Genomic DNA, 14,256 nt, shown 5'->3' with positions numbered 1-14,256 from the left:
TTGGAGAAACAGCAGCATGACTAGGCTGGGATCTGTCATGCTGTTGGTTGGAGCTGTGTAGAAAACCAGGATTTTAGGCTTTGTGTATCACATCAGGGTCTTCTTGCTCCCTGGCCCTTTTCTCCCTATTCAGAGACTCTGCCTGTATGTCTTTAGCTTGTAGTTTGTGCATGTGTGTTTGTGATACAATTGTTAATTATATGATTGCATATTTGTCTGCATGATCCTTGCCTCATTCAACATGGAGGACAGATGGTGCTTGGGGATTCATTACGGCTCTGTAGCCAAAGAGGCTGTTGTTTGCAGGATCGCAAATGTATTCCCTGCAGATGTTGAAATAGATGAAGGTGGGGGGTTATAGGAAAGGAGAGAATGATCTCATGTCTAAGCCAGTCGACCAGATGAGTGGTGATCTGGAGAACTGGAACTCTGCCTCTAGGATGCTAGACAAATAACTCGAACCAGGCTTCTTATCCTAGGCCTGACCTATTTTCTTATTTCTGCAGATAGAGCAGTATCCTCAGCTTGGTTTTGTGTATCATCTTAAAATGAGCATGGTAACTTGTTGGTAGTTGACTGTGCAGTTAGAGGAAATGGTGTATTTTCTGTTTTATGACTTACAAATTTCCTCTTCATTACAGTGTTTGGATAACCCTCACTGTTGCCTTTTCTTGATTGCCTTTGAAGTTTGCAACAGTTCCTCGAAAACTGATAGGTCAGGGATGTTTACCAAGGTTCTCCTACTTTAAGTAGGACCCAAGGTAAAATGAACTTGAATGTAACAAACCAGCTATACAGTTACGTCTATAAACACATGTTACTTCCCTCCCATCTGCCTGTTTACACCACAGCTGAATTTGGCTGATAGAATGTTAATAAAAATAAGTCTTTGCAATTATTATTGCAGTAGGAGAAATAATGGTGGATATGTGTTAGAGATCTTCCTTTAAGTCTGAAAGGCTGCCTGCTTTCTATGATAAAGATGTCTTGTTCCTGTTGTCCTAGTATTGAGCTGCCTTGAATGAAAACTATGAACTGAATGTATGTTAAAGTCTTTCTTATTCAGACTTCCTTAGATAAAACCAAATAAATAAACCCAGGGTAATTTCTAGCCTCAAGCTATTGTTAGGGCTGACAGGATTTAAGAAGGGATATCGTAATGTTCCAGTGATCACAACGAAACAAAATTTTTATGGAAATGCCTGCATATAATTGCTCAAGAGCAAGGGTATTGGGAGTAACATAAATGATCATTCCTTAGGCTTTATTCTGCCCTTTCAAAATTGAGGGTTAGGAATCATTTCCTTGAGACCAAACCCCATGTGGTGTTTTTTTTTCTTTTCACTCTGAAGCTTCTGCTGATGGTTCGGGTCTGGCCATGGTCCAGCTGAATCTAAGAACTGATCCTGTCCAGCAGTTTCCCTGTTTTTTTAGAGATGCAGAAAGGAATAACCTCTGTTAGTGTATTTTACTTTGATGATTGGAAACAGTTCTGAAGTTTAAGGCCTCTGGTGGCCCCTGATTTCAGTAGAAATCTTCACAAAGTGTTCAGAAAACAGTGGCCTATGAAGAACCTGTTTAAATCCTGGCAGCTGGTTTGCAGTTTGCCCATCAAAGCCTCTTGTGAATCTCTAGACAACTGGGGTGGCTGGGGAGGCTGTACACAGCTTTAGTTGGAATTCCCAGGTTTACAGAGGGCACTATTGCTGCTCGTTTATAGTTAAATGAGCAGCTGCTAAGTTCTGTGCTATTGCTGCAGATTAGATGCTGGAATTTGTTGCCTGTTATTTTCTTAGGCGCAGTTAGGTGTGACTTTGGGAATTTGCTGTTTGTAGAAAAAGCTTTCAAAGTGAAGGTGGTATGAACAGCTGCGTTTAAATGGCTAAACAGATCTTTACTACGAAAGGTTGCAGTTGTCTGGTGCAAGTTGCTGACTATTGTGCTTGTGCTCTCCAACTGGCTTTTCAGTTCTAAAATTCATGTCCCTTGGTGTGAGTACAGGACATATCCTTGAAAGGAGGATACAAAGAGAAACTTCATCTCTGTCCTGTCCTGACCATATGAGCATCTTAATATAGAAGCAAAGCATGGGAACCAAGAATTTGTTACTACAGTAAAAAGGCTATTAACTAAACACTGTTTTTTGTTTTGGTTTTTTTTGTTTGTTTGGTTGGTTTTTTTACTAGCACTGTAATGCATGGAAGCATATACATTTGAATGTATGTAATGGATAAATATAATTGTGCTATTCTTTTTGTTTATTTGTAGAGCTGCTAGAAACACTTGGATGACTGGAATTCAAGATATTTGGTTTGTGCTCTTACTCTGAGGTAGAGGAAATAAGCACAAGAAATTTCTCTAGTTCAGGCAAGTAAATATCTCTACCTCCATAGCTTGTGTGAAATTAAGTTCATGGTAAACAAATGAATTGTAGGAACCTTCCTAAAGTGGAGGAACTAATTTGCTCTGTTAAAAAATATAGTTTAAAAGAATATAAAAATTTTAATTACATTTTTTTCTTTTTTTAATAGTTAAGGATCTGTCATACTCAACTCTGAAGAACTGGGAAGCCTCTTCTGTGTAGAATTGAAATAGATATTTGACAGTTGTCTTGAATACAAATTAAGGCAAAAATGTCTGTCATAGATCCCTATCAACACATTGTGGTAAGTAGCTTTGAATCTTCTATGTATACTGTCTTGTATAATCTATACTGTCTTGTATAATGTATTCTATTAGAAGTTACTCTAAATAAGCACACAGCATTAGAATTATGACTACTTCCTTAGAGAAATGGTGAGCATGGTTAGAACAAATTTCTTCAGAAATTTATTTGAATGAAATTTGAAAGATTCAAGTTAGCTTTTCAAAAGCGTATCACGGCTTTGAGTGTGGCTGCTCATGTGTAAGTCAAAATGGAATATGGGCTCCTAACAACCTCGTGGGTACAGTGTCATAAGGTATCATTTTAAAGGACTTGCCTGTTCAAGTTGTTTCATCAAAGTGCCTGTAGTTGACTGTTTCATACAAGGTTTTCCACACACTGATTGTCAAACTGAACTGTAGTCTACAAAAGTAACATCATGTGTCTAACTTTCTCCCTTGCAGTACAATTTTTTTTTTTTAATAGAATTGTAGTTACCGAATAACTCTTTTTTCCCTTTTCATCAGTATGGATATAGGGATAAGTTGGCAATTTTTGATATTTAGATGTTAAACCAGTGTGTAGCAGTGATGTTGATTCAAAGAGACTCTTCAAAATACAGCCTGCAAACTCTAGGTAAAGGTCAGTGAAATGATCTGTGCCACTCAACAACGCACTGCTGCCAAAAACTCCTGCTCCCTCCTTCCTGCTTTATTCCAATGTTCCTGCTGCATCCCTAGTACCAGCTCTCAAACATATCTGGTCAGAGTGAGCCAATTGACACTGAATTGGCAGAAGAACAGTTCAGTGCAAAAGATTAGTTCTCGGCTGTCAGAGCTGGCCCAAGGGAAGGGTACAATCATGTGAGCACAACCTGTAAAAGTAGAGAAGTAGGGGCAAGGGAAGGAGGAGAAGGGAAATGGGAGCAGAACTGCCCTTTGTATGGCAGGCCAGTAGAGTGGCTCAGCAGCTTGTTGAATGCTGTCTTTCTGAGTGACTTTCCAAAGTAAACACTGAAATTGCAATTCCTGCTCAAACTGAAATCTTGGAACAAGCTGGGTGTGTTCATATCAAGCACTTTTCGTAACAGTCCCAGAATCTCGTGGCAGGAAAAGTGATAAGTACTCAAAGATAGTTACCATATACTTGTCATAATGTTGAACTTCTACGTTGCTAAAAATACAGCATATGCTTCCTTGAAAATGATCTCTTATCGTTTATGTGGTTTCTACCCAACACAGTCACATCCTTTACATGTGTTTGCAGCCAGCAGATGTCAAACTTGTGTTTTACTCACTCTGTAGTTTTGTGAACGCTGCTGTAAAGACAAGTTTCAGGTTGACGTCTGTATTTTAAGTGTTAAAACAATGCACTTAATCCTTTCTGCACCAGTGCCCTCTCCTGGATGGAATGCCTGAGCTGATCTGCACTTTTTTGGGAGGGGTCTCCGTTATATTTCATTGAATCATTCACATAAAAGATCTTTTTTGATATCAATATATATACCATAATGAACAAAATGGAGCCTTAGAAGTATACGTAGTTACAGTCCTCTGGCAATGATGAACTGCTGCTGCGGGAATGTTGGTAATGCAGGAGGGAACACTGTTAACACAAGAGCTGATCCTATAATTGCTTGAAAAGTGAACAGAAATCTCTGAGGCTTCTTAATTCAAAAATTGAAATTGCATGGAAAGCTTTACTAAAACTTAGAACAGTCAAGGGCAGCAGGCTCATATCATTGCAAAAATCTTGGATTTTTAATGATGTTTGGCATTAAAAGACTCAAAAGAATTCTGCATTTTCCAAAAGTCGTTCTGTTAACTACTATGTGTTTTCTGATCTCTTTTTTTTTTTTTTTTTTTCCCCTCATTTTATGGAAGACTTGGAGGAGTGAAATAAGACATTCACAAAGTTATTGCAGGTACAGACAGAATGGACTGTACCAAAAATGCTTTTAGTTTCAGAGAATGAAGAATTAAAATGTATTATGCATCTTCAGTTATATTGATATGGGGGATAAATATTATAACAATGGGAGAAATCACTTCAAGATAATTTGTGTGTGTATGCACAAATGTTTGTCTTAACTGTAAAACCCAGTGAAAGAAGAGCATGGACTTAATGAAAATCTGTTACTTAAGAAAACAGGCAAACATTTTCATTTGTCTAGCCTAATCTTCATCTCAAGTGTCCTTAACGTTAAGGATGTAAAAGTAATAAATACTTATTACACAATCTATCTATACCAGAGCTTCCTGACTGGTATTTTGTGTGCAAGTATATCTCCTGATTGAGTTACATTTTGTGACTTGGCATTCTGCAATATGAAAAGTATTGTATTCAATGCATGCAAATCCCTTGCTTTCTCCATAAGTGTGGAAAGTTTGTAGGTAAAACCCAATTGTGTTACACGAGATATTAGCACCTTGTTCTGTTTCCCAGTCCCATAATGGGATGGTAATGATGTTTATGTACATACAAATGCATGTGTGATATGTAAAATAGAGGAAATCAGATAATTAGAGAAATTTTACTGGAAGGAATAAAAAGCAGTCAAAGGTGGAAGAAGAACAAAGGAGGCAGGAGGAGGATTTAGAAGAGATGGAGAGCTGTGGTGTGAGAACGGGAGATACTGAACCATGGCTGTGCAGGATACTTGGAAAACCTTGTGTATTGAACCAGTAGAGAGTGAATACTGTCCACAGGAGTTTCTGTAATTCAGAAAAACCCACGTTCAGAGAGTGCATATTGAAAACTATTTTTTTTTTTTTTCCTCTCCTTTCTTCTATAAATTTGTGGAGAAAGAGGAAGTTAAATGAAACACATATGTAAAGCTAGGCCACTTTGGATGATAGCATTTAGGTTTTTGATTTAATTGTGAGCTTCTGAAATTTTTAACCTGGCTTAGATTTTTTTTTTTTTTTTAAAGGTATGCAGATGTTGCTCCACTCAGTGTTGCAATGTTTAAGTGATTTATATACCATCGTCTATTTTTCAGAAGTAATTGAGGAGTTGGCAATGTACAGATTTTTATCAAGGCTTAAGGTGAACATAAGTTACTTTAGAAAACGCAGCTTAGTCATCTAAACTAGCAAGGGCTGGATTTAAAAAGGTAATCAGAGTCAATACATTTCTTGTGGTATTTTCAAGGGGCATCTAACTTCTTTAGAACTGAGTCTTTCCAAAAGCTAACCAAGAAATGCTTCTGAAAGTTGTGTTAGCTGTTAATATGGACATTTAGGCCTTTTAATACCCTTAGAAACTGGATCTTAAGTGGAAAATTGCCTTAATTTCTAATTGCACTTAAGTTGCATGAAAAACATTTATTTTGGGGTAAGAAGAGAGACTTTTGAGCTTCCTGTGTATCTCTGTGTATTTTTTTCCTAAGAGGGAGACATTTTATTTTATTAGTTGCAAATTTCTTCCAAGCGTGTGATTATGGCCAAATATTAATAACTTTATCATTATAAGCCTCTGTGTTATTTTGGGTGAGGCACAGGGGAAGAAGATAATGTTTTTCTGTTCTGCCAGACCTCTGTATACTTGCATTCATTTCAGAGGATACCAGATCTTAAACCAGACTTAACTTTCTTGGCAGAACAACAGCTGGAATGTGAGGGGGTTTGCTGCTTAAACCAATAAAAAGCAGTTCTCATGATAGTATTAGCAAAACAGTTACCGACTTGTAACAGAAAGTAGTGATGATCTCTGTACTGCTGTAATGAGAATACACTAGTAAGTGATGGTTTGGCCTTGTTTTGGTGGTGGGCATTTTATTTAGGCATATGAGTTTCATGAACAGGACTAAAAGATGCAAGAATATTACTTCACAGAAGTGCTTTTTGTCAGTGAGTGTCTTGTAGTATCCCCATTTTACAGCCAGGACTCTGGGCCACCAGAATTGCACATAATTTCCACATAGGAGCTGAGAACTAAATCCAGCATGCCCGTGTCCCATGCTTGTAACTTAATTATAACTCCATCCTCCTCTCTGTTGCTAAATGTTCAGTGATCTCTGATCTGTGGTCTCTAGTGGGGACAGGCTCGCTCTTAACAGCTAAGAATAAGGAGAAAGGTGGTGTGTTTGTACTTTGGGCTGTTTCTCTTAATTATGAAGTTGTATATGACAAAGGAACTACATCAGTCTGTGTGAACAAACTCTGAGGCCAGTGCTGCATTGTGAAACCAACACTTCAGTGATCTGACGTGTGTGAAAGTGGCACACACCAATAAAACAGCTTTGAGCGCTTTCAAGAAGCAAACTGAAAACAAGGGACAGTGAGAGTCGTTGTTTCCTGGAGATTCGCAGCTTGTAAAAATTCTTGAAGCAGGGTAAATGACAGAACTGGGGTAACTTTACGTAGCTGTGATGGAAAACTCTGGATTTTTTTTTTTTTTTTTTTTTCCCCATGTGGCAGAGGCAGAATTTTGTTCAGGGAGAAGTCCCATCTTCTTTCTCATTCATCCATCCACTCTTAGAAGCTGCGATACAAATAGTGATGGATGTCACGAAATCATTGGTATGTCTTCCATGTCAGCACAAGGCAGGCTGTTAAATAGGTGTTGCTTCTTCACAACTTTGGATTCCCACATCTAAACCCCTTCTGTTGGCTTTGATACTTTTGAGGTGAGTTAACAGTCCTGGTTGGGAGAATCAGTTAGAGTCTGGATTCCATTTTTACTGCAGTTAGTGAACCACTTGCTGCACAATGACAATTTCAGTATACCACTTGTAAGGTAATAGTTTACATTGCCACAGTTTCCCCCCTGCCTGCTTACTTGTTCTTTGAACCAGACAACTCCTACAGCTTACAGGGGAAAAATTACAGAGTTGAAATTTACTGCTGGGCAGACTATCATGAAATGAGCCTCCAGCAGTCATCACAATATGTGGGTGATTACAGCCTTAATAAAGATACAACAATTCAGTGTCTGGGTCAGCCAGTGTCTTCAGTGAAGTCATACCCTCAGTATCACTGTGGGCATTTTCTCCTAGATATTTTGGCATGGTGATGTGGCTATGCCTTTGCAGACCTCTAGACTACAGACTTGTGGAGGAGTTTGTGTTGGTATCATTTGCGTTGTTTTTAATGTGTCCTGACTCAACTGTTACTTAAGCATTCACAAGCCACTTTTGCTGATTTTAGAAGATTGTTTTTGGCTTTTTTCTTTTTTTGAGAAAATGATATATAATGTATAAGAAACTCATTTTTTTGTTTATTTGTATTAGAAGGATCCAGTTTGGTTCTAGTCTTTGGGTGTAAGTGTGTTTGTAGATGTGAAATAAATGAGGCTTGGCTGAAACAACCAGTTCTGAAGTAGCTATGAGAACCAGCTGAAGGCCCTTATAAAGTCTGGCAGTTGAAATAGCAGTAGCTTAAATGGAGGCATGTGCTACTGTTGAAAACTAAGCCATGTATGGGTTGAAGGGTTTTGTTGGCTTATCTCTTTGTTCCTTTAAAAAGTTGTTTGTTTTTTGTTTTTTTTTTTTTTTTTTTTTTAAGGAGAGAGAAAAAAAAAAAAGGGAAGTTTCCAGATGAAAATATAGTATGAAAGCACCTTCTGGTGCCTGAATTTCTGTTGCAGGAGAGCAAGCTGGTGCCTCCACGTTGTACAAGCACATGAGTCAATGTCTAGGTACTGTGGGCAGTTAGACAGCTTGAGTGCCTTAAGACTGGCTTTAAGATAGCAGTGTAGATAGATCTAAGTGCTGAGAGGCAATTGTGTGAGATCTGATCCTGGCTCTAACACGTAGAACTTAAAACTTACCCGCAACCTCTGTACTGTGTCCTGGTGAAGGCCAATGTTGTCTGCCTTGCAATATGCAGTGGTGGTTCTCATAATGGTATTCAGTAGGTTGGTCAAACTTACAGCTATATAGACAAAGTAACAATAGATGTGAGTTACTGACCTCTTTTCATTAAAGTTTTTACTTTTGTTCTTAATTTAATCTTTTCCTACTTCCCTAGTTCATTTGGGACAGACCTGCTCTTAGAAAGGCAACTCCTGCTGTGTGCTTGGGCTTTGCAGGAAACAGGAAGCTCCAGAAACTGCATAAAATTTGCTTTTGAATGTTTTAACAGCTTGCTTTTCACCTTCCCTCCATTGTCTTAAGGACACTTGCACTTTGAATATTGATGTGTACTAAGAAAATATATTCCATGCATTACTAACTATATCCCTTGTGTGTGCAGCATGCTTATATCTGTTCCAGAACATATACTTTGAAGTAATTGCACCCATTCTTTTTACTGAGGGAAGGTAATTACAAAGGCAAGCACACTGTAAAATAGCCCCCTCTTTATTTTTTTTCTTACCATACCAAGTTGTCCCTGACTGACTAAATGCCTTACAGCAGGTTTGGTAGAGAGGAGGAGTGTTATTCATTGAGATTAGTAGGTGTGGCTGCTGGAAAATCAAGCAACCCTAGTATAAGGTCTGACCTTTCAGTAAAGCTACAGGGTGCAGTTCAGCATTAAGATGCTCTATCCAGTATGAGTTTCACTTACATTTTGACTGGGTGATTTCTCTCTCTCAGTTTTTGGACAAAATGAAACCTATTTTGATAGTTGCTTTTTGGTTCTGGAGCTTAATCACCTTTAACTCTCTGATTTCCAGGTGGAACACCAGTATTCACACGTATTCACTGTGACAGTAAGGAAAGCCACAAATGTCACAAAAGGAGCAATTGGTGACATGCGTGAGTATATCTCTTTCTATTTTGTCTCTTTTTTATTCTTTCTAGGAGACTGTTGCCATAGCCAGGGGCAGATGACACATCAAGCTTGTCATGCATTGAATGATTGTTAGTGGGTTGGTGTGGTTTTTTTTTTTTTTTTTTGTCTTCCTTGTTAAAGCTAGGGCAATGTACCCATTTCATTGCTCACTCACTCTAACACAGAAAGCAAATTTGCCGCTCCTTCTTTCCATTGATCCAAAAAAGCTGAGTGAGTTGTAAGCAATTTGCCTACAAGCAAGCAACACCTACACTTATTTTTTTGGCTCAGTCGGAAGTGCTGTTCTGAGTGTAGTGAAACTGGCAATTGCTGTATCTTCAAAAGGCTGTGGTTTGGTGGTGGGAGCACTTAAAAAGAAAGAAGCCCAGAGCTCTGCTGAGTCAATGCAGTAAGAAGAATCAAAAAAAAGAAGCCAAAACAGATGAGCAGATCTCATGGTGGAGAGCTATATGAGACACCAGCACTTCTTCCCCTTTCTGTTAGGCTTCTGAGCCTCTGGACTTAGTAGCTGAACAGGAAACCACTAGGAAGAATGACTCAAAAACTCTTGTCTGCTTGTAAGAGGGGAAGAGGGAGAGAATAATATATTGGCTGAATCTGTAAAAAGAATATTGCCACTTCCTTGATTATGATTATTTTGCTGTCAGGTTGTCTCTCCCTTTCCCTGGTGCTTCATGCAGAGTGTTGCATAGCCTGACTTGCAGGCTCGGGCTGGGAGGATGTGTGGTGCCTTCTGCTCTCTTATCAGGCTTGTTTGGCAGGCAGTTTTTTCTCTCCCAGCATGTTCCTGGAAACTGCTCTCAGGTCAAACTACAGCAGCTGTTCTGACACACAGCTTTGCTTCAGTGGGTTGACAGTTTTTTTTCATAAGTAGTGTCTACTGTTTGATATTAAACTTGGGGAGTAAGTGGGAGGGACAGTTGGAAGGGGAGTGTTCAAGAACCCCAAGTACGATGGAAGAGAGGGGAGCCCTGCCAGAAGGGGAGAAGAAAGAAATAGGAATCTGTTTAGCATCTACTGTGGGGTGAAGGAAAGGAGCGCACAGAGAAGATGCAGTGGAGTGTTATGTTGGTGGCCTCTGAGAGGGTCTTTACATAAGAAGACCTTGGGAAAAGTGCTGTAAAGAGTAGAACAAGGGGCCCACAGGTTTGCATGTGTAAGAAGATGGGTTAAATGGAAAAACACAGGTTCTTGGACACAGAGGTCTGTCATGAGACAGTGTAGGAAACATGGGAAGGGAAGAAAGGGGGTTGAAATGGGAACCCCATGATATGATATTAAAGGGACTATGGAAAGGGTGAAGAAAGCTGGAAGACCATGGCATTCTTTTATTTTCTCCCCTACCCCACCCCAGACAAGTATGGTCCTGTAGTATAAATTCCAAATATTATCCATCAATATAATTGGACTTTTTTCCAGACAAAACTCTTATCTTACCAAATCATCAAAACCAGAAAGCTACTCAAGAAGAACTTTTTATTTTGATAAAACCTGACAGAACTATGCTCAAGGGCCACTGAAACCTGTTTGGTTTCCTGTCTGAGGCAGTTACGAGTGCTCTGTAACCTGAGGCACCTGCAGTCTGGGGCATCTCTGAGCGAGCTTCCAAGTTCCTGGGGCTGCTTCTTGGAGTCCTGGCAAATCCCCTGAAGTGAAAAAAACAGATCATTGCTTCTGTTTTTATTTTGGGAAAATGAAAAATGTTTTTATTTCCCACATATATACAAAGCTTGGTGAGTTGGAGCCCGGAAGCTATTTGATCAAATCAGTAATCATGTTAATTACTTAAGAAAGAAGCATGAAGCTGTAAGCAGTGGAGGATCTTTACAGCTGATTGTGCTAGCCAATATATATATTTTTTTTCTTTTTTTCTTTTTTTTTTTATTTGATTTGCCAAAACTTTAACTTCTTGAAGGAATTTTTTAACTTTTACATTGGGTTTCTGATCTCAAGGATAGGATTCCCTGCCAGGGAGGGTGGCTGTCATTACATAATATGAGATGCCTTGGTTGGGTTGGATACCTGAGTGTTGCTCTCGCATGACAGACACTACCAAACTGTTGACTCTTCTGCTAGGTTTCTCCTGATTTATTCTGTTGTTGTTGTTCCAGTTTGTGTAGACAATGACTGCTCTGTTGGCAAGAGAGGTAATTCTGCATTGTGGTGGTGATGGAGGTCCTGGTAAACATGGGAGATTTTGTATAATGTTCTGCTTTTCTTCTTTTTTCCTTATCAGTCTTTCCAAGACTTTCTGGAATAGCTGAGTAAATCTAAGTTTACTAAATATGTGGAAATGCTTATTTTGCTGTTTGTGTGGTATTTTTCATCTTAAGAATTTGAGGTCCACCTCTGCTCAAGGAGTTTTAGATGAGAGGTCTGGTGCGCAAGATGCCTCAGCTCTGTGGGTGGTCATGGAGGGCCTGATTTCTGTAGCATAGTTATCCATATGTCTGTCTTCTCAAGCCTAGGCTGGGGAGATACACAGTATTTTAAGCAAGTTTTTCAAGATTTCTTGAGCTCTTCATTAATGGAGAGCATAAATGGTTGTGTCATCCTTAAAACTAGGTAATAGATGCCCACTACACTGTAACTTTCACAGGCAATGTGTTTCCTTGAGTGAACGGTTCACATGCACAGCACTACTGATTCAAGACATATTTTTAGTGTCCCGGCTGATCTGGGTGGCTGGAACAACAGAGAAAGCTGGAGCCAGCATAGCTTCCAGCCCTCTATTTTTATTTTATTTGGCTGAGATTTCCCATTGTCTCTGTAAACTTTAAAATTTTTGTAGAGTGATCTGACAAAGACAAGCAATCAAATCGGAATCGGGGTCATACCAGGATCTGAGTAGCTAAGCTACAGTAGCTGATTTTGTTTCTCACTGATAAAGCACATAAAAATAAATGAAAATGGCAATAATTGCATCATAAAAATTTTCCATGGAAATGCTTTTCACATATGGAGGAAGTTAGTCTACTTACACCAATTTGTCATTCTGTGAATGGTGTGTGGGGATGATAAATGAGAATTACTGTAAGAATGTATGACCCAGGATGTTGGGGGGGGGGGGGGTTTGATAGCAGACTCCCTCTTTCCCAGGAGTTCATTCAAGTACCTTCTTATTTCACATATCTACCCATTTACTGTTGCCTTTGCATAGGAGTACTTCCTTTACAGATTTCACTTTTTTTTTTATGGTGTCCCTTTTCAGGTGACTCTCTCACGCTAGATACTGTCCTATCAACATCCAGTCAATACAGCTCCATCTTTACAAAAGATTTAAATTCTATTTTAGTGACTACTTTTCTAATAGCTGTGCTGAACTCTTCTGGCTAAGTCTTTTTATGGGCTGGAAGATTTATGAAATGAGCAACTGCAGCAGATGTGTGGTGGGTTGACCTTGGCTGGCTGCCAGGTGCCCACCAAACTGCTCTATCACTCCCCCTCCATCAATAGGATGGGGGGAGAAAATATGATGAAAAGTTCTCATGGGTCAAGATGAGGACAGGGAGATCACTTACCTATTACTGTCACAGGCAAAACAGACTCAATTTGAGGAAATTAATTTATTGCCGATTAATTGTAACAGAGAAGGATAGTTAGAAATAAAACTAAAACCACCTTCCCCCTTACATCTCCCTTCTTCCCAGGCTCAACTTCACTCCTGACTCTTCTGTATCCCCCCCGAGTGATGCAGGGTGATGGGGAATGGAAGTTGCAGTCAGTTCATAACATGTTGTCTCTGCCACTCCTTCTTCCTCACACTTTTCCCCTGCTCCAGTGTATGATCCCTTCCATGGCATAAAGTCCTTGATGACCTTCTCCAATGCGGGCCTTTCCCGTGGGCTGCAGTCCTTCAAGAACTGCTCCAGCATGGCCCCTTTCCATGGGGTACAGTTCTTCAGGAACATACTGCTCCAGCATGGCTCCTCTCCACAGGCCACAGGTCCTGCCAGAAAATTTATTCATGTGCAGGCTCCTCTCTACAGGCTGCAGCTCCTAACAGGAATCTGTTCCTGCATGGGTTTTATGCAGGCTGTGACTTCCTTCAGGGCACATCTACCTGCTCCAGCGTGGGATCCTCCACAGGCTTCAATGTGGATCTCTGCTCCACCGTGGTCCCCATGGGCTGCAGGGGGACAACCTGCATCACTATGGGGGAATATCTGCTCCAGCACCTGGAGTACCTCCTCCCCCTCTTTCTTCACTGACTTGGTATCTGCACAGTTGCTTCTCTCACATTTTCTCCTTCCTCTCTCACAGCTACTGTGCTGTGGTTTTTATACTTTCTTAAATGTTATCACAGAGGTACCACCAGTGCTGCTGATGGCCTCAGCCTTGGCTAGCAGCTGGTCCGTCTTGGAGCCAGCTAAAACTGGCTTTGTCTGACATGGGGGCAGCTTCTGGTATCTTCTCACAGAAGCCACCCCTGCAGCACCCCCCCCGCCCCAACCTGCCACATAAACCCAACACAAGATGGAGTACCTCAAAATCTGCATGGTTTTGGTGAGGATTTATTTATCTTAATTGCTTAGCTTTCTGCAGTTCGCAGGGGTCGATAGACCTTGTAAGATCACTTCTCTGAGTGGAGCTTTTGGAAAAGACATTGCTTCCAGTCCAGTGAGTTCTTATATAGTGGATGTTTAGTTTTGCATCTACTCCAGATACCGCAGCATACTGTAGAGCCTTTCCTTAATTCCACGACAGTACAAGAACTTGTAGAAAAAAACTACAATCCCAAACTGCAGCATTCTGGAACAGAAATGCTTGCAGACTGTGGTGGTTCTTTCCATAGGATCTCTCCCCTTCTGGATTTTCAGGGGGCTTGGTGGAAAACTGGGCCAAAGGAAGCACTGTAAAATTTGTCTATTT

At 40.0% G+C, this 14,256-nt stretch overlaps 1 protein-coding gene across 2 annotated transcripts in view; it reads left to right on the top strand.

Annotated features, from left to right (window-relative positions):
- Window positions 1–2,533: 2,533 nt before the first annotated feature.
- PLA2G4A (phospholipase A2 group IVA) overlaps window positions 2,534–14,256 on the top strand; it is a 68,917-nt gene continuing 57,194 nt past the window's right edge. The window contains exons 1-2 of one of the 2 annotated variants that reach the window (XM_069789559.1): window positions 2,534–2,666; window positions 9,266–9,347. In XM_069789559.1, the coding sequence (XP_069645660.1) occupies window positions 2,634–2,666; window positions 9,266–9,347 (115 nt within the window). In that variant the 5' untranslated portion in view covers window positions 2,534–2,633. Of the gene's footprint in view, window positions 2,667–4,527; window positions 4,569–9,265; window positions 9,348–14,256 lie in introns of those variants that run through there. The other variant, XM_069789561.1, reaches the window with a different exon arrangement.

Source organism: Haliaeetus albicilla, chromosome 8 (assembly GCF_947461875.1).
Source record: "Haliaeetus albicilla chromosome 8, bHalAlb1.1, whole genome shotgun sequence".
Lineage (NCBI taxonomy): Eukaryota > Metazoa > Chordata > Aves > Accipitriformes > Accipitridae > Haliaeetus > Haliaeetus albicilla.
The sequence above is the reverse complement of the archived record's forward strand: the minus strand, read 5'-3'. Positions and strand labels throughout refer to the sequence as shown.